Genomic DNA, 24,088 nt, shown 5'->3' on the forward strand with positions numbered 1-24,088 from the left:
GTTTTTCAGTTGGATCCAACTCTTTATGACTCCATAGGTTTGCTATTCCCTTCTTCAGCTCATTTCGAAGGTAAGGAAATTGGATTAAGTGACTTGCCTATGCTAGTATGTGTCTGAGGTCCCATTTGAACTCAGATCTTCCAGAATCCAGACCAGATACTTCTCTACTGAGCCACCTAAAGGAGTCTACACAATCCAATGGGAGAGACATTATGCAAACAACTAAATACTAATAAGCTATATACAGGATAAATTAGGTATTATCAAAGAAATAAGATACTAGTTTAAAGGGCAACTAGGAAAAGCTTTTTTTTTTTTTAATTTAGGGCAATGAGGTTAAGTGACTTGCTTAAGGTCACACAGGTAATTAAGTGGCTGAGGTCCAGTGCTCCATCCACTGTACTGCCTAGCTACCCTAGAAAAAGCTTCTTGAAGAAGGTAGGATGTTAAGTTTAGAAAGGAAGTTAGAAAATCCAGAAAGTAGAGATATGGAGGTAAAGAAATCCAGGCAAATGGGGGGATGGAACAGGGCTGACATTCAAGTGAAAATTCGTGGATTCTAAAGATGGAGTGTTTTTATGTGAGGAAAAGCTGGGAGATCACATCACTGGATTATAATAGAATATACAGGGGGAAATAAAAAGTAAGAAGACTGGAAAGAAAGGTAGGAAGAGGCCAGGTTATGAAGGACTTTAAAAGCCAGATGAGTTTATGTTTCATTCTGGAGATAATGAAGAGTCACTGGAGTTTACTGAACTCCAGTGACTCTTCACATTACTGAATGTAGGATGACATGGGGATAAATGCTTTACAAAGATCATTTTGTTAAGATTAAAATACCTACTTTGGTACCTTTTAGTTTGGAAAAATACAATGGGATGCTAAGGAAAAGAAAAACCTGCCAGAAAATAATACATTATATAAAACACTCCTAACAATCTCCTCTCCCCCTGCTTCCCAACTTCAATTCATTCAGTATCTATTAAATGTCTGCTAAGTTCCTCATCTGTAAATGAAGTAGATAAGGAAATGGCAGGTATTACAGTAAACCAAGTGAACTTGTCAACAATGAAGTGACAAAGGCCTGCACCAAAATAGTGGCAGTGTTAGAGAAAAGAAGGGGATGGATATGAGAGGAGATAAGAAGGCAGAAATGGCAGGACTCAGCAACAGATTGGATGTAGGAGAAGGGCAAGAATTGTATATTTAGGATGATGGTAGAAATTTAATTATACCAGGCCTTATTAATTCTATGTTTCCTCCCTTCCTCACCTTTGTTTATTTCCAAATAATCTTTTAACATCAAAACAGTAAGGATTTACTAGGAGGGAAAGGAAAAAAATGTACCTGGACTCTAAAAATATTTTTTTTCTTCTTCAGTCATGAATAGACGTCTGTTTTCTCAGTGTCTCCCAGAAAGCACACAATCAAATATTCCTAGGTCAAAGCTCTATTCAGAAGGTATGAAATTAATGAAGTTCAAGTGAAGGCTGAGAGTATAACAGAACCCTAGAAAAGATAGGTAGTACAATGGACAAAGCACTGGTTTTGGAGACAGAACAGACCTAAGTTCAAATCTAACCTGTATGACCCTCAGGGCAAGTAACCGAAACCCTATTGCCTCCTCCCTCCAAAAAAAGAAAAGAATATCTACTGTACATGAAAGAAGATCCATTCCAATCTCCATGATTGCTAGTCAATTAAAATTAGATCTGCCTGTTATGAAAATCACTGTTTTTGTTTAATTTACCTATAAATGGAAGAAAACAGTAACAAATTTCTTTTAAAGATGATGAACTGAAATGACAATTCAATATGGCATCATGCTAGGTGCGATTAGTACAAAGACATACATACATACACACACACACACACACACACAGACAACAGTCACTGCCCTTTAAGGTTGGAAAAATACAATGGGATGCTAAGGAAAAGAAAACCCTGGCCAGCAAATGATACATTATATAAAACACTCCTAACAATTTCCTCTCCCCCTGCTTCCCAACTTCAATTCATTCAGTATCTATTAAATGCCGGCTAAGTTCCTCATCTGTAAATGAAGTAGATAAGGAAATGGCAAACCATTCCTTTGCCAAGAAAACCCCAAATGGGGTCACAAAGAGTCAGACAAGACTGAAATGAAGAACAATTCAATATGTATCCTAAGTTTATTGAAAAAAAAAAAACTAAATGTAAAGTTCCAGCAGATAAAACAATCTAGATCTGGAATTCTTAACCAAGTGTTAAATGTTCATGGACAAATTTCAGGGAGGTCCATGCATTGGATGCAAAAATACATTTTAAACCAAAATTGGACATTTCTTTCTATTATGAAAGTTGTGTAATAAATCTTTATTCTGAGAAGGGTTTCATTAGGTTTCATGAGACACAAAAAATGGTTAAGGAAGCCCTGGTACAGAGTGTGTTAAGGAGTTGAGTTAATAAGGGTTAGGTAGCTCCTCCATGTATAAAGGATTAATGGTATTGCTGTAGGGAGAATAGGAAATTTCCCTATATTTGGAAGTATTCTATATTTGGAGTTTCACTTGGAGCAGCACAAAAGCTATGTAGAGGGGCACAGGGAGATAGATAGGTGTAACTACCCAGAGGCCCTTCTGGATCCTTTCTTCCTAGTGTCCTGAACCAGGATACATTCAATTTGGCCTAGGATTTATTGTATTCTCATACAATAATTCATCAATCTATGTTTTTCCTGCCCTCTGGGAAAATTTCTGAATACAGTTTATGTACCATTTTTCCATTAAGGTACTTAGCTTCTTCTCAAACTTCCCCAAAAGGAAAAAAAAACACTTGCATTATAGTTTAAAATATATTTTCTGCATGAAATCAGAATTTATAAGATACAATATAAATAAACTTCCCAAGCAGCTGGCAGTCTGCTGTTTCCATCAGGTCTGAACTCCCAATTCAGTTCACAACTTACTTTTGCCAAGGGAACAAATGCACCCTGGAGCTGTTGGCAGAGGAGACCAATCATTTGCTCCCTTCCCCAAATCAGTCCTAAACTGGTAAAAATGCCATCTTGCCACCAGTGACAATCATACTTAACTCCTGTAGAGGCAGCTGTTGCTCCCTGATGTATGCTAGGCAAACTCTGGAGGCTGAAGCTCACTATGGATGCCTCAGTCATTTCCTCTGTACTTCCTACACTAAGGACCAGGCCCCCAGGAAATTACATTTTAAATTCATCCATGACACTTCTCATCAGCTCAGTCTCTCTTAGTTTTCAGTATTCTACTGTAGTAGATAATGTTGTGATAGAACTTTTTATTTTAATATCCTAAGGTTGTACAAATGCCAAAAATATTTCCCTACTTTGGTACCTTTTAGGTTGGAAAAATACATGGGATGCTAAGGAAAAGAAAACCCTGGCCAGCAAATGATACATTATATAAAACACCCCTAACAATTTCCTCTCCCCCTGCTTCCCAACTTCAATTCATTCAGTATCTATTAAATGCCTGCTAAGTTCCTCATCTGTAAATGAAGTAGATAAGGAAATGGCAAACCATTCCTTTGCCAAGAAAACCCCAAATGGGGTCACAAAGAGTCAGAAAAGACTGAAATGATGAACAATTCAAATATGGCATCATGCTAGGTGCAATTTGTACAAAGACACACACACACACACACACACACACACACACAGAGCAGTCACTGCCCTCAAAGAACTTACATTCCCCTTTAACCATAGTAGGAACGGGGGCAGCTAGGTGGTACAGTGGATAGAGAACTGGCCCTGGAGTCAGGAGTACTTGAGTTCAAATCCAGTCTCAGACACTTAATAGTTACCTAGCTGTGTGGCCTTGGGCAAGCCACTTAACCCCATTGCCTTGCAAAAACCTAAAAAAAAAACCCAAAACAAAAATTAACCATAGTAGGAATGGTCCCATATGTTTTCCATGAACCATGCTTATCTCTAACTTTGTTTATGTTGGTTCCTGTCTGGAACCAACAAAATAGGTGGTTTAATATATCCCTAAGCATACTAAATTTTATCTCTTTAAAAAAATTATTTGAAGGCAATGGGATCTAGTGATTTGCCAAGGTCACACAGATTTTATCTTCTCTAAGCACCAAATATAGTGATCTGCAGAGAGTAGGCACTTGAAACATTTGAAAGGACTGTCCTGTCCTTTCAACCGATATGAATCTTAGCCCATAATTCCTACTCTATAATTTGCCAGCAAAGACATTTCACAACTTCCCTATTAGTAGATGAATTGCCCTTGTGTAGTTCCCTGGAAGTGCTGGATTTTCTTAGCTTTTACAAAGAATGTTTTTCTGTTAAAATGTCAGAGGGAAAGGGGGTAAGGTCACATGAATAAGAAGTAAAACAAGGAGATCATAACTCTTAGGTAGTTAAGACGTCCAGAGACAGAGCCTAGCCCCATATCTCTGTTTCTGCTTTTACTAAAAATAAATCTGGCTTATTTCCAGGTAGGACTATGATTAAGCTTTCTATTTTTGTTAAAATGAGAGTCTGTTTTTCTTTGGTTATATAGACTGTGTATATTTAAAAATCCATGTAGCAACAATGCTAAACTCACTCAGGTTTCCTTCTGTGCATGGGACAGCTAGAACTAGGTAAAGAATGTACTCTTTAGTGGAGATCTGCTGTATATTTCAGCTGCCCAAATACAGTCTTTTACAGACTAGTAGAAAATATAGTATAGATTTCTCATAATATACAACTGAATGTTTTGGCTGAGCTTAGATGCCAAAGCTTTTGGATGGATGCTGGGCTACTGTTATTTGCTTAAATAATCAGCTCATCTGTTTTCTGGTTGTTTGAACATATGGCAGAAATGTTCTTTCTTCTGTCTTCTGTTTCTCAGTAGAAAACATTACTTTTGAGCTATGGTACCAGCCTTTTGGATAGGGATTAACTATGAATTCAGATGGGGAAGCTCTTGAAAGCAGAGGACATATCTTTTTTTGGCAGCCACCAGCTCTGGGAACCTGGTACAATAAAAATACTGTATAATAATAATAATAATAATAATATAAATTTCTGTTGTGTTAAGAGTTTTCAAAGGGTTTTTTTCTCTCACATCTATAGACTCCTTTCAATTGAACATTTATTAAGTGTATATCATGTTATTTTTGCAGCAAACCCTGGAATACTGCAGGACTTTATCCAAGACCACTCAAAGAGATTGGTCAAACAACTCAACTTCAGGAAGAATGTATATTGCTAAGATTGTGGTGTGAAGTTAGCAGGTGATTAATCAACTTGATGTTACCTGCTGAGTATCACCTTCTGAGCATCTGGCTAGGGAGAGTTAAAGTTATTCTAATACTTAGCTAAGGGCCCTGCTTCCAGCCTGGGACCAACAGTCTTCATAGCTAAAGGTCAAGTGGTCACTAACCGCCATCAAAATCATCAGTCTAAGATGAAGTCAATTCTTTGAATTTCCTTACTTCCAGTTAACTGCTCAAGGTCCTTGGCTCCATCACATCCTCTCTCCAACATTCATGCCTTTATTATGAATACCGACTGAAAAAATTGCTGATATTTTTGCAATGTTCTGGACAACACAAAAGCTGGTGTTTTGAGTGGAAAACTAGAGATTGAGAATGGGGCCTATCTCTGTCTTTCTGTATTTTCAGTATTCTTTACATAATAAATCTTTAATAAATGCTTCTTTACTCATTCAGAGGCAGAATCACAAGTTTAAATTAAGGGAGTGTTGAGAGAGAAGAATGAATTAAAGATGATTCAAAAGTTATTAAAGTGGGTTTGGAAGAATGGCAATTCTCCAGAATTTGGAGAAGAGGTGGGTGAAGGAGAAATGAGTTCTATTTTGAATATAATGAATTTAACCTCAGTAATCTACCATAAACATAGCCATATTGAAATCTCCCTATCACTTCTGATCAATAGCAACTAAACTAAAATAGTAGTTGTATGAGCAGAGATAAGGAGATTGCCATAAGAATAACTGCAAAATGAGCTGAGATGCCAGGAAGACATACAGGTGGAAATGTAGTTCAGGAAGGAGTCTGGGGTTAGCTATAGAGCTGGGTAGTCATTTGTAAAGAGATGATAGCTGAATAAATAAACTAATGGGATCACAGAGAGAACATGTTTTAGGACCCTGAACTTTTTTTCCAAATGAGTCAGGATTGTTCTTAGGATTCAAAGAAATTGAGTGAAGAGAAGTCCTTATCAGATTTTCCTCTTTGCTTTTAATGATAATTGCCTTCTAAACAAGCAATTTGTGATAAGACTTTCATACCCAAGAGAAAAACACAAAAAACAAATGTATAAAAATCTATCAATTTAAAATGTAAATTATATCCTTGGTAGCTAATAAAGGTCTTTGAACAAGTTAATATGAGATGTTCTGCAGGTTCATGTCCTGTATTGGAATTCAACCTGTTATCTGAATAGACTAGCAGTCTCATATGAGTCGGTGGGAAGGAATATAGTTGGGAGAGAATGTGGTTAATAAAGGAGTTAGTTGGCATTAACTTCAAGAGTTCCTAGAAGAGTAGAGAGCAGTGAAAAGGTCTGCTGTTACAGGTTGATTGTTTGGCCCAGTAACATCTCAAAACCTTTTTCCAGAATATCTAGGAGGAGAGGTAGTTGGCAATGAATGGCAAAAGATGCAGAGAGGATTAAGAAAAGGGCAACAGATTTCACAGTTAATAAATCACAGTTCCTTTGGAGAGAGTTATTTCATTTGAATGGTGGAGGTCTGAAGTCACATTGCAAGGAGGCAAGATGTAGGAGGTGAAGAGTAAAGAGAGTGGGTAGAGATTTTTTTTTCTAGGAATTTGGCTGTGAAATAGAAAATTCATACCGGAGAGTTTAAGGGAATGGCAGAGTCAAGTTAAGATTTTTTTTTTTTGAGGATGGAAAAGACTAAAGCACATTTGTTAAATTAACATAAGTTAAGAAATTAAGGAAAAGTCAGTAGCAGATAAGTAGAGATTAAAGATTAGAGAAGGAAAGATCAAAGGGACAATTTATTAGAGGAAAGGGGGAGAACAGGGATCAAGGTGCAAATAGAGGGGCTGGTTTTGGAGGAATAGGCTACCTTTTCTCTGACACCTAAGCAGAAAGAGATGATAAGGGGAAATGATACAAAAGGACTTTCAGAGGTGGAGAAGGGAAAAAAAGAAGGCATCCATAGCAAATGGCCTTGATTTTCATAGAGTCATTTGGAAACCAGGTTCTCAGTTGAGAGAGATAAAGAGGTGATAAAGGTACTGGGGGTGGGGGTTGAAAAAAGAAAAAAAATCTGGATTTCTTTGGCAATTAATATAGAAGGTCAATCAGGAAAGAACAAAAGTGTTTCCATGCTCAAGAAAATTCTGCTGAGATTAGATAACATAATTGAATAGAGGATCGATTCACAGTAATGTGGTTTTTTTCCTAGTAATATTCAGCAACATTTAGCTTTGAGAGAAGATATACATTAGGATCACAGAGTTAGATTTGGAAGAGATCTCAGAATTGAAGTTTGACATGACATTTGCAACAGAGAGGATAAGAGAAAGATTCAAGAGCAGAAAATAGTTGCATAATTGAACTGAGTTCAAGATTTCAGGATATATTATGTTTTAAAACAATTCAGTACTATGATTTAGATATAAAGGATGACATCATAAACAATTAGAGGAGCTGAGAAGAAATCACCAGTCAAATCTCTGAATAGGGAATGAATATGACCAAACAAGCAATGGAGAGGTTCACAGGAGATGAAAAGAAAAATTTTTTTTTTGACACAAAATTTAAAACTCTTTGTACTTGGAGCTAAAATTAGAAGAGAAGCAGGAAAATGGGGGGAATCTTTGCAGCAAGTTTTTCTGATAAAATCTCATTTATAAGACATAGATAGGGAACTGATTCATAGTTATAAGACTAAGAGCCATTCCTCAATTGACAATTATCAATTTCAGACAAAGTAATCTTAGCTATCAATAGCCATATGAAAAAAAATGTTCTAAATCACTAATCTAAATCAGAACAAACTGGGAGATATTACTTTTTATCCACAAAATTGGCAAAATTGACAAAGAAAAAAATGACAAATGTTTGAGGGGCATTGGGAAAACTGGTACAATAATGTACTACTGGTTGATTTGTGAACTGGTTTGGTCATTCTGGAAAGCAATTTGGAACTATGCCCCAAAAGTATAGTTCATACCCTTTGATCCAGTGATAAACTATTATGGGGCTTATGCCCCAAACAGAACAAAGAAAAATGAAAAGGATCCATTTATACAATAATATTCATAACATCTCTTTTTATGGTGGCAAAGAATTAGAAACTAGGGGAATGGGATGTTTATCAATTGAAAAATGACTAAATAAACTATGGTATATGATTATGATGGAATATTATTGTGCTGTAAAAAATGATTTCAGAAAACCCAGTAAGACACAAATTGATGCAAAGTGAAATGAGCAAAACTAGGAGAACAATTTATACAAAAATAGCAATATTATAGATATTGATTTGTTTGATTAGCTCTACAATTTCTATAATCAACTGTGAAAGGCATAGTAACTGATCAACACAAAGACCCCCCCATACTTCCAAAGAACTCATATTAAAAAAAAATGGTTATCCACCAGTAGAGAACTGATGATTCAAGAATGCAAATTGAAGCAAATTTTTTTCTTGCCTTCCCCCCTTCCCCAGAACATGATTAATGCAGAAATTTGTTTTTAATAATTTTGTATTTGTAATGGGTTTTTTTTTTTGCTTTCTCAATGGGTGGGGAAGAAAATATTTGGAAGTATAAAGTTTGGGACTCTCAATAAATAATTTTCTAAAAAAAATATTTGTTCAAGATGATACACAGTAAAAGCCTGATTCCCAAAGCTAATTCTCTATTACACTTCATTGCCTTCTTTTTTTTTTATTTTAGTTTTTGCAAGGCAATGGGGTTAAGTGGCTTACCCAAGGACATACAGCTAGGTAAGTGTCTGAGGCTGGATTTGAACTCAGGTACTCCTGACTCCAGGGCCAGTGCTCTATTCACTGCACCACCTAGACGTCCCACTTCATTGCCTTCTAATCTAAGTTGTGGACAAGTATGGGTTTGGCGTCCCTAGATTTAGCCCCGGAGAAGGGAACCAGAATACCAGCATCCTTAACTGAAGCTGACAGAAGGCAGAGGCATTGTTTACTCAGGTGGTTCTCTGAGGCAAGGGCAGATAGAGGGGTATTTCCTCCAAAGATTTTAGTACTGTTCATGAGAAGGGCTGAATCTGGAACCCCACCTTTTGGGGAGGGTGAGAAGGGAGGAAGGGGTCTTTATTAAGTCAGGATCACCCCCCCACCTGGGTGGCTAAGGTGATGATGGGAATGGGACAGAGAGCCCCCCTGCCTGGCTCCATTGTCATACCAGTTACATGAGCCTCAGCCACATCCATTGAGGGTTCTGGGTTCAGATCCTCTGACCATTACACTCTGTGTCCCAGGGTTTCAGTAAAATGGGAGGGTGGGACTAGCCCCTCTATAGATCCTTCCAGCTCCAGGCCGCCTGGAATCACAAACACCCCGCTTTCAGACAAATTAAAATTGCAGGTTAGAAGCACCAAGAGAAAAAAAAATTAAAAATATAAAAATAAAGAAAAATTAAAAAATTAAAAAATAAAAAGCACCAAGAGAAAAAATGAGAGCACCTGTCTGTCCTCAGGGGGCCTATAGTTTTTTCATGAACCACTTCCCCTTATGCTGTCCACTGTGGAACGGAGATCATCATGAGCGTCCAGGGCTAGGCCTCTTCACCCCTGATGGGAAGGCTGGGGCCCCTAGTCCTTCACTGAAGGCCTTTCTCTAGGGGGAGGAAAAAGAGGGGCCCCGACCTTGGGGATGCAGCCAGCTTCTGGTGTTTCCCCAGGCTTCCCCGGATGGGCCTGCGCCAGGCCACGTGCTTGTTCCTGCCTTTTGATTGGTTGCTTCCTGGAGAGGGAAACCTGATCACGTGGGAGGCCGATGGGCGGGGCCTCTTGTGGAGGTGGGGCTCAAGTGTCACACAAAGGGTGAGGCTGAATTTCCCCCCACACCTCCCCCCAGGTTTAGGGGTTGCGGTTCCGACTTGAGGGGAGTTCCGGGGGCAGCTTTTTGAGGTAATCCTTCCGAGTTGATCCTGTGAGAAATGAGCCCCCCCCCCCCCAGATTGCAGGGTGGGGCGCTCTGGAGAGCAGGCCCCTGGCTTCGCGCTTCCCCTCCCGGCCTTTGCCCCGCTTTCCCGCGCTACTAATGCTGCGCAGGCGCAGCTCCTCCCTCATCCCCTCCCTCTCCTGGACCCTTGGTCTATGCGATGGAAGCTCCTTGAGGACAAGTATTTTCGAATTTGGTACTTGTTAAAAGTAGGCCCCCGTCTCCGCGACCCCTCCCCCCCTTACCCACGGAGGTCGCGGTCTCGAGATCTATGCAGCCCATTCCCCCAGCCGTCGTGCCCTAGACCCAGCGTGGGGAGAGGAACCCGGGTTCACTTTAACTAACCCCTGTTTCTTCGTCTGTAAACCGAGTCATCTGGATAAGAGTTGGCTTAAATGATAGACCTACTAACACTAATGCTAGGCTTTAGATGCATGAAATGAAGAAGAAACAGATCCTACTTTCTTTACAATGGTTTTAACCCTTCTCCCCCTATATTTCTCTACCATCTTCCCCTCACCCTTTGAGATCTCCCCTCATGTATGGGCACATATGTATATATATATATATATATATATAATATATATATATGTATGTATGTATATATATCCTCCCTTTATATACTCCACAGAAATATATGCACAAAGCAGTGCTGGGGTTCAGTCAGTTCTAATGGGTTCCACAGAATTGGTACTTAATTTTTTGTTGTTTCACAAATGGGTTGATTTATTTGAACCCCACCACTGATATATGTAGTTGTATTTTAATATATATGTCTACACATATGTAAATATGGTATACTTGGGGTTTTTTTTAGGTTTTTGCAAGGCAATGCAGTTAAGTGACTGGCCCAAGACCACACAGCTAGGTAATTATTGAGTGTCTGAGGTCCGATTTGAACTCAGGTACTCCTGACTCCAGGACCACCTCATATATACTGTAAATGCATACAACATCTCTTCCCCAAAATATATAGTAAGCATAGATATATAAGCTGCGGAAATGATAAGGAAAACGTCTTTGAAGTAGTAAGACTCAATAATCTTTGGACATATAGGTGCTGAATAAGCATTTTATTAAATACTTTCTGCATGGAGCATCTGGCTGATGCTAAGTAAAGAAGGTGAAGAAAGCAGATCCAGGCTTTCTGAGAAGACTTGCCATCATTGAGGGTGAATACTTAATTACAGACTTAAGTAGTCCATTACATTCAGATAAAGTTTAGTAACATAAGTGTAAATAAGGTAAGTGCCATGGAACTTCACCTGTTTGTTTAAAGTTGTGATCTGCACCCCCCTCCCATTTTTACTTAAATCAGCTTAAATCAGAGTGAGTAACAGTAGCAGATTGAAATGTAGGGCTAGAGGAGCACTGTGATATAAGAAGCAAATGTATTTAGCTCTGATTATAGGAAAGGAAGTATCTAGGTGAGGAGTAAACAGGAAAATGGGGGATCCAGCATTTATGTAAATACACTCACCATTCCTTCAACTTGATCAGTCTTGTGTGGCAGTGCAAAGTGTAGTTTAGTGGGAAAATGTAATTCCCACTCATTAGTGAAGAGACAAAATCCTTTGCTATATATACCATTCTGATTTTGTTCTTGAGTATAGTAGATATTTTTATAAAAGTTCTTGAAATTTTATTGTGAGCTGATTTTAAAAGTAGCAACAAATTTATTTTCCTTATTTTAGGATAATTATTTCAAGTAATGTAAAAGAACTGGAAAATGATTGTATTTTTTTTCCCTCAAAATCTTTTTTGTCTTACTTTTTTAGAAAGAAAGGTGACTGAAAGGGTCAGAGAGTGGTAGAAAAAGATGGAAGAAATGACTATTTTGTAAATGAGTTTGTAAAACATATAGTTATATTTTTTTAAAAAAGGTGACAGGAAAATCTGAAGTTTTTTTATGTATTATGGGATGACTTGACTAGGCTATTACTTTGCTTAATTCTTCAAACAAATAAATGATCACACTTCTTATAGGGGTTCCTTAGATTATTAAATATTAGCTATTTGTGAATAGGTTTCTATTTTACTGATGCTAGAATAACACCTGCTACATAGCTTAGAAACTTACCAATTAAAATGTTGATTACTTCTCAAAAAACTTAACTCCTTTTTAATCCACATAATCTGCTTGGCATCAGTTTAATTTAAAATTACCTTGCCTCTGGACTCCAAAAAAAAAAAATCTGCATTTCTTTTTCTTGCCAAGTGTTTACATATCTTACTGTGTTTACATATCTAGAATTTTGTTTATTTTTTTCCTTTCAGATCTGTGACATCTTTAGTGTCAAGAACTCCTGGTGTGGAAACTCTTCTACCACTTCAACAGCTATTCTGCAATTCTGCAGGTCAGAGGGCTGCCTGGGCCACCAAAAGGTTAAATGATTTAGCTAGGATTATACAATCAGTATGTGCCAGGGACTAACTCAGACTCATCTTTTTGATCCTGAGACTCCATCCATTATGTTGTGTTGTGGTTCTTGCATATATAATTTTTGGTTCTATGATAACTTCACTGTTATGAACTTTTAAATGTTGCTGATGTCCTTTGACTTTGGTTTGAATGTTTGAACTTTGTGAGTATAGAATGCCTTCTGGGTTCTCTCTATCCCAACTCCCACAAGCATTGTGTGGGTTAGGTTTCCATGAAGCATTCCTCTCCCAAAAAGAACCATGTGGTATTGAGGTTGGTTTTTGTACTATTATTACTCACAAGTTCTCATCTTATGTACTCCCAGATGATAACTAGCCAACCAAACTTAGATTTTAGAAAGGAGTATTTACTGAAATGCCATAGAAAAATGGTATAAACAGAAACTGGGGTGCTCTCTCTCCCACAAGTACATAGAGTATAAGGTAAAGTGGAATCAAGCTTACAGAAACACATGTAGCAAAGTGGTAACTCACAGCTCAACCTGGGAACACAAGTCCTTTTTGCCTCCAATGAGAATTCCTGAAGTTCCTCTGATGGATGTGTGGCATTCTGCTGGACCTTAACAGTAGGGACCCTTGAGTCCAGTTGCATTTTTGCATTATTTTTTCTTTCACAAAAAAAGTCACTTTCCTCAACCAGCCTTTCTTCAGGAGGTATACTTTGTCCTTTCAGCTTTGAGATGGATGTATTGTTTGTACTAGTTCAATCTCTTTGATGACCAGTTTAATGCGAGGAAGGTGACAATACTCCCTCTGGACTTACCTCCACCCTTTTGCTGCTATGGTTACAGTGTGTACAAGGATCAGATCTTAAAAAAACTCCCCAAACTTTCCTACTTTCCTACACTCCTGCTTGAATCCCTTTGTGTTTGTATGTTTAGATGTGTGTGTGTGTGTGTGTGTGTGTGTGTGTGTGTGTGTGTGTGTGTGTGTGTGTGTGTAACAAATCGGTGAAGGGATTCAAGAAGGAATGTGGGTAGACTGGGAGTGTTATATAAATACATATACACATATGTTCAGAATGTGTGTTTTATTCTTTAACTAATTTGATGTCATTTAATTGGGTAACTAGGCGTCACAGTGCATAGAGTGCCAGGCCTAGAGTCAGAAAGACTCATGTTCCTGATTTAAAATCTCACCTCAGGTACTTACTAGTGTGAGCTTGGGCATGTACTTGACTGAACAAAAAAGAAAAATTTCATCTAATGACTTGCATTTCTCTACTTGCATCTAGTTTATATCTTTGATTAATTGATTCAATAGTGATATCTATGAATTGTCCATACCTAATTTATAGATTTGATTGATTGAAAGAAGCATACTTCATTTTCACCTGATGGCTATATCAGTGTACAATGCATCTTGTTAGTTACTTAATTGGGGCTCAGGTGAAGTGTGTAAAACATTTCTGTTACATGGGCTTGTAAACTTTTTTCTTTTGATCCATGAATGAGGCAAGATTGTGGCAAGATTTGAGAACTGCAGTTCTATCTAATGATGAGTTTGTACCTTTAGAATAAATACCTGTGGTCAATCCATCAGGATTTGGTGAATTTAGATAACCCTCTTTGGGGAGTATAGAAAGGCCTCCTGGGGAGCTAGGACTATGACCCCAAGCACAGTGTGTGGGATAACAATCCATTTTAAAAAATAGAGACTAGGGGTGGCTAAGTGGCATAGTGGACAAAGCACCAGCCCTGGAGTCAGGAGTACCTGGGTTCAAATCCGGTCTCAGACACTTAATAATTACCTAGCTGCATGGCCTTGGGCAAGCCATTTAACCCCGTTTGCCTTGCAAAAAACCTAAAAAAAAAAAAAAAGACTCCTCTAAGAAAAAAAGAAAGTTTATTTTGGCTTTTCTGGAGAAAAGGGCATACTTAAAGTTTCACAAAGGTAGTGAAAATCAAGGAGCTGCCTGATGTGACAGTCAAGCAAGATTATATAGCCTGTCCTGTCCCCCCCCCAGCCCCCTCTTCCAACTTGATTATTTAAGGTTTTCAGTTACAATCTTTTACTTGAAAAATCTCCCCTTTAACAAAGAGAAGAATAAAATGTTTTAAAAGAATATTACCTCACCATCCAGATGGGCCACCTAGCCGCCCTGGAATATTAACTCTTAAGAGGGAATATTCCACTTAACTGGTAGGAGTCTAAGTGAATTCCAGTTTATCATTCTTGACCTTTTCTGTTTCATGGGCTAAACTTTTCCTGAACTGTTTTTGCTGTTTGAACTATAAACTTCCTTTAAGTGTGAGGCATTTAATAAATGTTCAAGTGAAGCTAGATTATTAAAAAAATAAACTCTTTTCTTTCTGCTTTCATCTCATTTAGTTTTGTTATTTATTTATTTACTTTGTAAGAAGAATCATTTGGTGAACTCCTTTGAAATTAGAGTACAGGGGCAGCTAGGTGGCATAGTGGATAGAGCACTGGCCCTGGAGTCCGGAGTACCTGAGTTCAAATCCAGCCTCAGGCACTTAATAATTACCTAGCTGTGTGGCTTTGGACAAGTCACTTAACCCCATTGCCCTGCAAAAAAAATCTAAAAAAAAAGTAGAGTACAAAGAAAAAATTAATATATCCCTGTATTCAGACAAGTTGAAACTAATTAATTGCTGTATTTAGTAAAAACTAACCAATTTTTTTCAGATAAGACAAATGTAACTTAGAAGATAGTCTTTTGCTTTTATATCACCTCCATTTCCAAAGATATTCCTTCCCCTTGCTCCCCAGAGAGCCATTCCTTATTAAAAAAAAAAGAGAAAAAAATGGGAGGAAAAAAAAGCTATTCACCAAAGTTAGCCAACACCTCAACTGAGTCCCATAGTATATGCAATGTTAATGTATTCCTTTAGTTCCCTACCTCTTCAAAGAAGGGAGGGAAATGCAGGTTAGTCTTTTAAATAATAATCACTTAAATTAGAACACAGTGTTCTTTTTTTTTTTTTAGGTTTTTGCAAGGCAAATGGGGTTAAGAGGCTTGCCCAAGGCCACACAGCTAGGTAATTATTAAGTGTCTGAGGTTGGATTTGAACTCAGGTACTCCTGACTCCAGGGCCGGTGCTCTATCCTCTATACCACCTAGCCACCCTGTAAATGAACTTTTGAGACAAAGAAAAGCAATTAAGAAAAATGTCAAATCTGATAATATAGACCAAATGCTAGCTGCTGCAGTTGTCCTTCCAACTTTATAAAGAGAGAGAAGAGGTAGGTTTCATTATATATTCTCAGGGAGTTGAATTGATTTTTTCCATTACAAAGACTTGAAGTTCTTTTGTGTGATCTTTTCATTTTCATTGTTGTAGTCACTATGTTTATTATTTCTTAGTTTTGCTTATTTTCCTCTTCATCAGTTCATATAAATTTTCTTGTTTCTCTGAATTCCTAATGTTAAACCCAAAGAGCAAGACAGAAACCAAAATTTGATAAGTTTTGGAGATTATTACCTGACTATGTGGAGTTACATTTTCCCTCAAATTGCATAACACCGAGTGTCCAAAGAACAAGGTTTTTATAGTATTGGGGGGGTATTGTGAGTAAGCAGGATACAGAAACAGAGATAGCAGTTAGATATATTTCCTTGTTAGACTATTACAAACATATGCAAACATATGGCCTAGTATAGCTCTTGCTTTATGTCTTAACATGTTTCCCAAGACAGAGGGAGTCACATATTCATGGGCTTCCCACAGATTCAAGGAGAGTGGAATTTACTATCTTATGGTTCCAGCTGCATCGGGAGGAAGGGGAGGAGTCTTGGGAGAAAGCAGGAATTTTATAGATACAGTAAAATGATTAAGTTAACAAGAGCATTTTGCAAGTTTCAGACAAGTTTTTGGTATATCTCTTGAACCCAGAGTCAACCATTTGGGTACAGTCAGAATGTTCTCAGACCCAAAATGGTGCCTACCCAAAGTTATATTTCTCAGGAGTTTCTTGGGGCCCAGAAAAGTGTCAAGGACCCCTTTTATACAAGGATTACACAAATATTAATATTGTACTTCACTTATATGCCTCATACTGCACTATAATGGTCCATTATAGTCACATACTGAAATTCATTCAATCATTCTTCATTTGATGGGCATACATTTAGTGTGCTACAACAAAGAGTGGTGTGGAAGATTCTGCACCATTTAGTATGTTGGATCCTTGTTTTTGTATTTGATTTCCTTGAATTATATGCCCTAGGCCAAAGGGTATGGACAATTTAATCATTTTTCTTGCTTAATTAGGATATTAAGTTTTAGTGCTAGATTATCATCCATTTTCTGAGAAAACTGAGATGTACTCAGAAGATTAGGCGACTTCTTATAGTCACAGGGCTAATAATTTTAAAGAGAGAACCAGATATTTTTGAATTAGTTTTTAGATTATGAAAATCGAGGAAAAGGAGAAAGTGATGTGTATAACCATTTTTGACTAGTGTTTAATTGTAAAGTCAAGACCTTATAACTTTGTGGTTTCTGAATAATGTGTTTGTCTGCTGGATTGCATTACTGTTTTAGAATAAGAAACAGGCTTGGAATGCCCAATTAAGTTCTATCTATTTTAAAAGAATTGTTTATATTTTAGTATAATAAACTTCCCAAAATAGATGGTATAAAATACAAATGTTAATATTTACTCTCAAATGTTTCAGTATGTATTTAGTGTTCTGTATGACTCTAGTCAAGTCACTTTATCTGTTTGTCTTAGTTTCCTCATCTGTAAAATGAGCCCAAAAGGTGGTATGGCAAACCACTCCAAACCACTTATCTTTGATAAGAATACCCCCAATGAAGTCACAAAAAGTTGGACATGATTGAAAAAACGATGGAACAACAAAGAAATAACTATTACTGCTTCTTACGTATTATCTCAGTACCTGTATGTCTTCTACACATTTGTTGAAGTCAGTGTTAATCAGAGTTAAATCAGTTAAAATTAATCATTGTATAAATATTTATTAAGCACCTGCTTTGTAACAGACACTGTGTTAAGAACCAGGGATACAAAGAGAAGCAGTTCAAGTCCCTGTTCAAGGAGATCACAATCTAATGGACGAGATGCAAACAACTATTTGCAAACAAGTTTTATGCAGCATAAACTAGATATAATCAACATAGAGAAGGTCTTAGAATTAAAGAGAATCAGGAAACACTTCTTTATATGATAGGATTTTAGTTTGGACTTGAGGGAAGCCAGGAGGTGGAGATGATGAATATTTCAAGTCTCAGGGAAACTAGGCAGCAAAAATTTGGAGTCTTGTAAATGGAGTTGAATTGTGCACGGAAAAGGAAGGAGACCAGTGTCACTGGATCTCACAGTTCCTGGAGGCTGAAGAAGGCATCTAGGAGGGTTATTACAAAGATAATATATTGTAATCATTTGTATGTTATTGAATCTCTCTTAGCAGAACACAAGCTTTCTTTTTTTGCAAGGCAAATGGAGTTAAGTGGCTTGCCCAAGGCCACACAGCTAGGTAATTATTAAGTGTCTGAGGTTGGATTTGAACTCAGGTACTCAGGTACTCCTGACTCCAGGGCCAGTGCTCTTATCCACTGTGCCACCTAGCCGCCCCTGAAAATAAGCTTTCTGATGGCAAGACCTAGATTTTATTTAGCATGCTATAAGGAAAAGAATGCTGAACCTGGGCTTGAATCCCACTGCTGAAATTTCCTAGTTTTGTGACCTCATGTCATCTCTTGTGTTAACTATAATTTCCCTTTGGCTAAAATGAAACAACAAAGTTAGTTTTATAAATGAAGTTTAACTCTCTAGGATCTTACCAAAACCCATGGGTGTATGGCATCCTTACAAATGCCAACACTGACTCAATATTTTGGGGGAATTTTTATACAATTTGAACATGTAATAATAAAACTTAGGTGGCCAACCAATGAGATTTCACATAGATGACATGATTTTACCAAACAATTCTCTCAAATCTTATAATATTTACTGAAAATTCCTATTGACAAGAATTCCACTTATGTTGAAGAGTAAATGTTTACAAACAACAATAGGATTTTCTCTTTTCTTATCCAGGATGTCTCTTATCTTAAAGTTTGTTGATCAGGTACTAACATTGAGATAACTGGATAGTATTGATATAGGTGTAGTCAACATTGCGGGAGACAGGCCTTACATAACAGAATAACATTTTATAAATCTTAGTTAAAGGTTAAGAGACTAACTTCTGATTAGTAATATATAGATCAAGAAATGTTAATTCCATCTTAAAGATATCATACTAGACCCTAGGATTATTGCTTTTTTCAGTTGTAAAATGAAGATAAATTGTAATAATCTCTCACAGGATTTTGTGATCATACATTTAGAGCTGAATGAATCACAGAGATCATTTGTCCCAAATCTCTTGTTTTAAAAATGAGGTTTAAAGATATGAACTGTCATGTTCAAGGTCATGTAACTGATTAGTGACTAAGTCAGAATTCACATGTAGGCCTGGTCAACTAAATAAACATGGAATTTTGACTGAATTAGCTGATGATAGATTAGAATACTTTCTATTTTTTTTTCTCTATTTCAAAGCAACCAAAAATTCTTCCTAGGGAAAGGTTTGTGCTTGTTAAGATGGTAAAGAAAACGTCTTGATGGAAATATAATATAGATACTACTGTTAGGACATCCTGGTTTCCACAGAATAGGCATTTGTTAATTGTTTTTGAAAAAATTACTCTAAATTGGTATAATTAATGATTTTTCCTTATTTCTAATAGAATCTTAAGAAATGAACTCTAATATCTGGAATGTCAAAGAGATGTTCAGTGTCCCTCTGGGCCCAGGGTAAGTTTTATAAATATATACTCTGTAGATTAAGGAAGATCTTGTGGCTGCATTTATTATCTTATTTAAGGAGAAAATTTAATTCAGTAAATATATCCATTAAATAATACATGACTGACATTGTTTTAGGTACTATGGGCAGATACAGATAAAGTATAAAACACAGTCCAGGTTATTCAAATTCTTTATAGTCCAATTAAAGAAACAGTTTAATTCAACACGTTTGTTCAATAAGTAATTACTTAGTGTCCAACTCTGGTTTAGATATTACAAGAAATACAGAAACTGGACATATGGTCTCTCATATCTAGGAACTAAAATCAATTGAATGAATGAATGAAAAAGCATTTATTAAAGAATTTTCTATTTGCCAGGCACTGTCATGCACCCTGATGATACAAATTCAAGTAAGCAAGGCAATCCCTGGCCTCATGGAGCTGACATTTTGAATGTGGGTCCTCCTGACTCCATAGTCTGTGGTCTATCCGCTTTGCCATCTACCTGCCCCGGAGCTGACATTTTAATAGAGGAAGACAACATATCTAATTAGAAATAGGCAGAAAGTGGTGTGGGAACTGAGAACAGAACTAGATAAAGTGAAACCTCACCTATCAGAGGACAGGGTCAAAGGGAATATAACTGAAGAAATAATTTCATTCACCAATCATTTATTAAACACCTACATTGTTCCCACACTAAAATAGTAGATACTTTGGAGTGTAAAGGGTCAAAGGGAATATAACTGAAGAAATAATTTCATTCAGTAATCATTTATTAAACACCTACATTGTTCCCACACTAAAATAGTAGATACTTTGGAGTGTAAAGAGGATATATATATATACATATATATATATGTATGTATGTATGTAAAAAGATGTCCCTACTATTGAGGACCTTACCATCTAAATGGGTAGATAAGACATAAACACACAATGAGCACATAGCATCATAAAATAGTTATATAGCTTTATGAAATTATGTGGGACAAACTCAAAAAGATAGAAGTTCATGATAGCTTTTAAATTGAACAAGTTAGGTATTATCCTGTCAGATATCCTAATCTGTGGACTGACTAGAGAAAATTTTCCAGCCCACATAGACAAAGTAATTTACCTGTGAGCACATATTGGTACCTACCAGCTATGTCTTTTACCTAGCTTCTGTTTTAACTAATAGGTGAGAGGGTATTCTAGAAGTGGAGGGAAGAAATTTAAGAAATTTCTAATTGTCCTCCTGTATGAGTACTCATTGCATGATTGCTTTTGTCCAGACACTTACATGAAAATTCATTATTAATATATCAGAAATCTACTGTTTTGTTCTCTTTAAGAAAAAAGTTAGTTAGTATTGAGTATGAAAAAAATTTACAATCTTTGTTTATTTCAAAACTTACCTAAAATATGGGAATAGAGTGTGATTCAACTTGACCTTCTAATTTATTCCAGCTCAACTAATCACTGTGGCTTTGTGAGTGGGGGTGGGGAATCACAAAGATCTATTTTGAACTACTATTATGCAACTTTTCATCTATATATGTATATACATTCATATTTACATATATACTCATATATATATTAATACTTATAGCTCTATCTTTCCAGAGTGTATGGAGTTTGTAATTTATCATTATTTTTCATTAATGATATAAAATATTTTTCTTGCTTAGGATATGTATTATATTTATATACTACTTATTTTAAATTTTATATTTTGAAAAGAATGACCTTTGTGGGTTTCGGATTTTTAAAATAATTTGATAGTACCCTATGGCACAAATAATCTATATTTCTCTTAAATTTGACATTAATACTCTCTTATTTGTTCAACCTATATGGTTTATTATATTCAGATGGAATTGACATTAATTTTAGTTCAATTTCATTAGTGCTTTTTGGGTTACAAAGTCTTCCCCCCAACAACCCTAGGAAGTAGGTAGAACAAGTATTATATCTCCAATAGATAAGTAATAAAACTATCACTTGCCAATATGCCTAGTGGTAGATTTGATAGAATCAGGGAGTCCAACTCAGCTCTATGACTTCCACTGTATGGCAGCACTGTGCTCCTACTGCTCCCTACATTCTTTAAGAGTTAAGAGAATGAATAATATTGCCAAATTCATTATAGGAAGATAATGAATGGAGTAACTTCCCACAGGAAATTTTGAAAGTTTCAACAATTGATAATTTCTTATCCGAGTATCTTTTCTTTTTTTGTAAAATGAGAAGGTTGGACTAGATGATAGCTCAAGTCTAAAGGAGAGGGCAGTGATTCTTCTGAAAGCTGTAAGTGTATATAAAATGTAAGTAGTCAAGAAAAATACAAAGACAGGAGTTTTTTTTTAAAGAAACATTTTATTTATTGTGAGTTTTATAATTTTTTCCCCTAATCTTGCTTCCTTCCCCCACCCCCCACAGAAGGCAGTCTGTTAGTCTTTACATTATTTCCATGGTATACATAGATCTAAGTTGAATGTGATGAGAGAGAAATGATATCCTTTAGGAAGAAAAATAAAGTATAAGAGATAGCAAAATTATATAATAGGATAAAGGTTTTTTTTTCCTAAATTGAAGGTAATCGTCGTTGGTCTTTGTTCAAACTCCACAATTCTTTCTCTGGATACAGATGGTATTCTCCATCACAGATAGCTCAAAATTATCAGGTTGGCCAGTATGACAAAAAAGGGAAATGATCAATATTGAAGGGGATGTGGGGAAACAAATGTATTGTTGATGGAGTTGTGGACTTATCCAACCCTTCTAGAGAGCAATTTGAAATTATGCCCAAAGGCCTATAAAATTGTTCATGTCCTTGGATCCAGTTATACTACTAGATCTGTATCCCAAGAAATCACAACAAAGGGTAAAAAAACCCACATGTACAAAAATATTGATAGCAACTCTTTTCAAAGTAGTAAAGATTTGGAACTTGTGGGAGATGCCCATTAGTTGGGGAATGACTGAACAAACTGTGGTATATGAATGTGATGGAACACTATTGTTTTATAAGAAATCATGAGGACAGGACTTAAGAATAGTCTGGAGGAGCCAAGATGGCAACAAGAAGGGATCGAGTCTTAGGGGCTCTCTGAAAAAAATTTGAAACTAAGGACTCTAACTAAACTTTTGAGACACAGAACCCACAAAGGGACCCAGAGAGGCAGTTCTCCTACTCAAGGTAACCTGAAAAAGAGCAGAAAGGCTCTGTTCCCCCGGGGTTGGAGGGGGGGGCCCACCCCTCTGGTGGGCCGCCAGAGCGAAAGAACTTCAGCCTCCCAGAGGCAGCCCCAGGGCGCTGGGAGCTTCAGTTCACAGCAGCGGGGGAGTCTCCTGAGCTGCACCCCAGGGAGCACCGGGCACAAAGTGGGGGAACAGTGGGGGACCTCTGCCAGAGCGAGCACGTGGAGCCCAGCCCTCAGGGCACACAGGGAGCAGCATGGTCTTTCAGCAGCAGCCCTGTGGCAGAGGAGGGTGCTTAAGGTCATTCACAGACCAGGAGGGAGGACAGAGCCTCACACACTGAGACCCTTGTGGGAGTATCCCAAAAGCTCAGGAAGCACCGCAAAACCAGGCCCAGGCTGGGAAAATGAGCAAGCCAAGAAACAAGAGGAAGACCATTGTGAAATATTTGCTTATGAGCCCAAGAAGGATCAAAATATTCAGTCTGAAGATGAGGAAGCACAAGCTCCTGCATCTAGACTCCAAGAAAAACAGAAATTGGGCTCAGGTTATGACAGAGCTCAAAAAAAGACTTTGAAAATCAAATGAGGGAGTTAGAAGAAAAACTGGGAAAATAAATGAGAAAGATGCAGGAAAAACATGAAAATGAAGTCAGCAGCTTAGTCAAGGAAGTACAAAAAAATACTGAAGAAAATAGCATGCTAAAAACCAGCTTAGGACAAATGGATAAAACAGTTCAAAAAGTTATGAGGAGAAGAATGCTTTAAAAAGCAAAATTGGCCAGATGGAAAAAGAGATAAGAAAACTCTCTGAGGAGAACAAATCCTTCAGACAAAGAATAGAATTCAGGGAGATTGATGAATTTACCAGAAATCAGGAATCAATACTTCAAAACCAAAAAAATGAAAAATTAGAAGAAAATGTGAAATATCTCATTGAAGAAACAACTGCTATGGAAAACAGACTTAGGAAAGATAATTTAAAAATTATTGGAATACCTGAAAGTCATGATCAGGAAAAGAACCTTGACATCATTTTCAAAGAATTACTACAGGAAAATTGCCCTGATATTCTAGAAGCAGAGGGCAAAATAGAAATGGAGAGAATCCACCAATCCCCCCGAGAAAGAGATCCCAAAAAACCAACCCCTAGGAATATCATAGCCAAGTTCCAGAACTCCCAAGTCAAAGAGAAAATATTACAAGCAGCCAGAAGGACACAGTTCAAATATTGTGGAGCTTCAGTCAGGATCACACAGGACTTAGCAGCAACTACAGTGGAAGCTCGTAGGGCTTGGAATACAATATACTGGAAGGCAAAAGAGCTTAGAATGCAGCCAAGAATGAACTACCCAGGAAGGCTGAATGTCCTCTTCCAGGGAAAAAGATGGACTTTCAGTGAACCAGGGGAATTTTAGATGTTCCTTTTGGAATGGCCAGAGCTGAACAGAAGGTTTGATCTTCAGATACAGGACTCAGGTGAAGCATGGAGATTGGAGGAGAGGGGGAAAATATGAGGGAC

At 37.1% G+C, this 24,088-nt stretch overlaps 2 protein-coding genes across 5 annotated transcripts in view; one reads left to right on the plus strand and one right to left on the minus strand.

Moving 5' to 3' along the window:
• The window catches only part of CIMIP7 (ciliary microtubule inner protein 7), a 22,206-nt gene extending 12,264 nt beyond the window's left edge, over window positions 1–9,942 (minus strand). The window contains exon 1 of the mRNA XM_074197929.1: window positions 9,671–9,942. The gene's annotated coding sequence lies outside the window, so the exon portion shown is untranslated. The remainder of the gene's footprint in view (window positions 1–9,670) is intronic.
• A 74-nt stretch (window positions 9,943–10,016) lies between these two features.
• The window catches only part of IHO1 (interactor of HORMAD1 1), a 79,063-nt gene continuing 64,991 nt past the window's right edge, over window positions 10,017–24,088 (plus strand). For 2 of the 4 annotated variants that reach the window (XM_074197924.1, XM_074197927.1), the window contains exons 1-3: window positions 10,185–10,347; window positions 12,429–12,508; window positions 19,319–19,385. In XM_074197924.1, coding sequence (XP_074054025.1) covers window positions 19,330–19,385 — 56 coding nt within the window. In that variant the 5' untranslated portion in view covers window positions 10,185–10,347; window positions 12,429–12,508; window positions 19,319–19,329. Of the gene's footprint in view, window positions 10,118–10,184; window positions 10,348–12,428; window positions 12,509–19,318; window positions 19,386–24,088 lie in introns of those variants that run through there. The other 2 variants (XM_074197925.1, XM_074197926.1) reach the window with 2 other exon arrangements.

Source organism: Macrotis lagotis, chromosome 8 (genome assembly GCF_037893015.1).
Source record: "Macrotis lagotis isolate mMagLag1 chromosome 8, bilby.v1.9.chrom.fasta, whole genome shotgun sequence".
NCBI classification, from domain to species: Eukaryota; Metazoa; Chordata; class Mammalia; order Peramelemorphia; family Peramelidae; genus Macrotis; species Macrotis lagotis.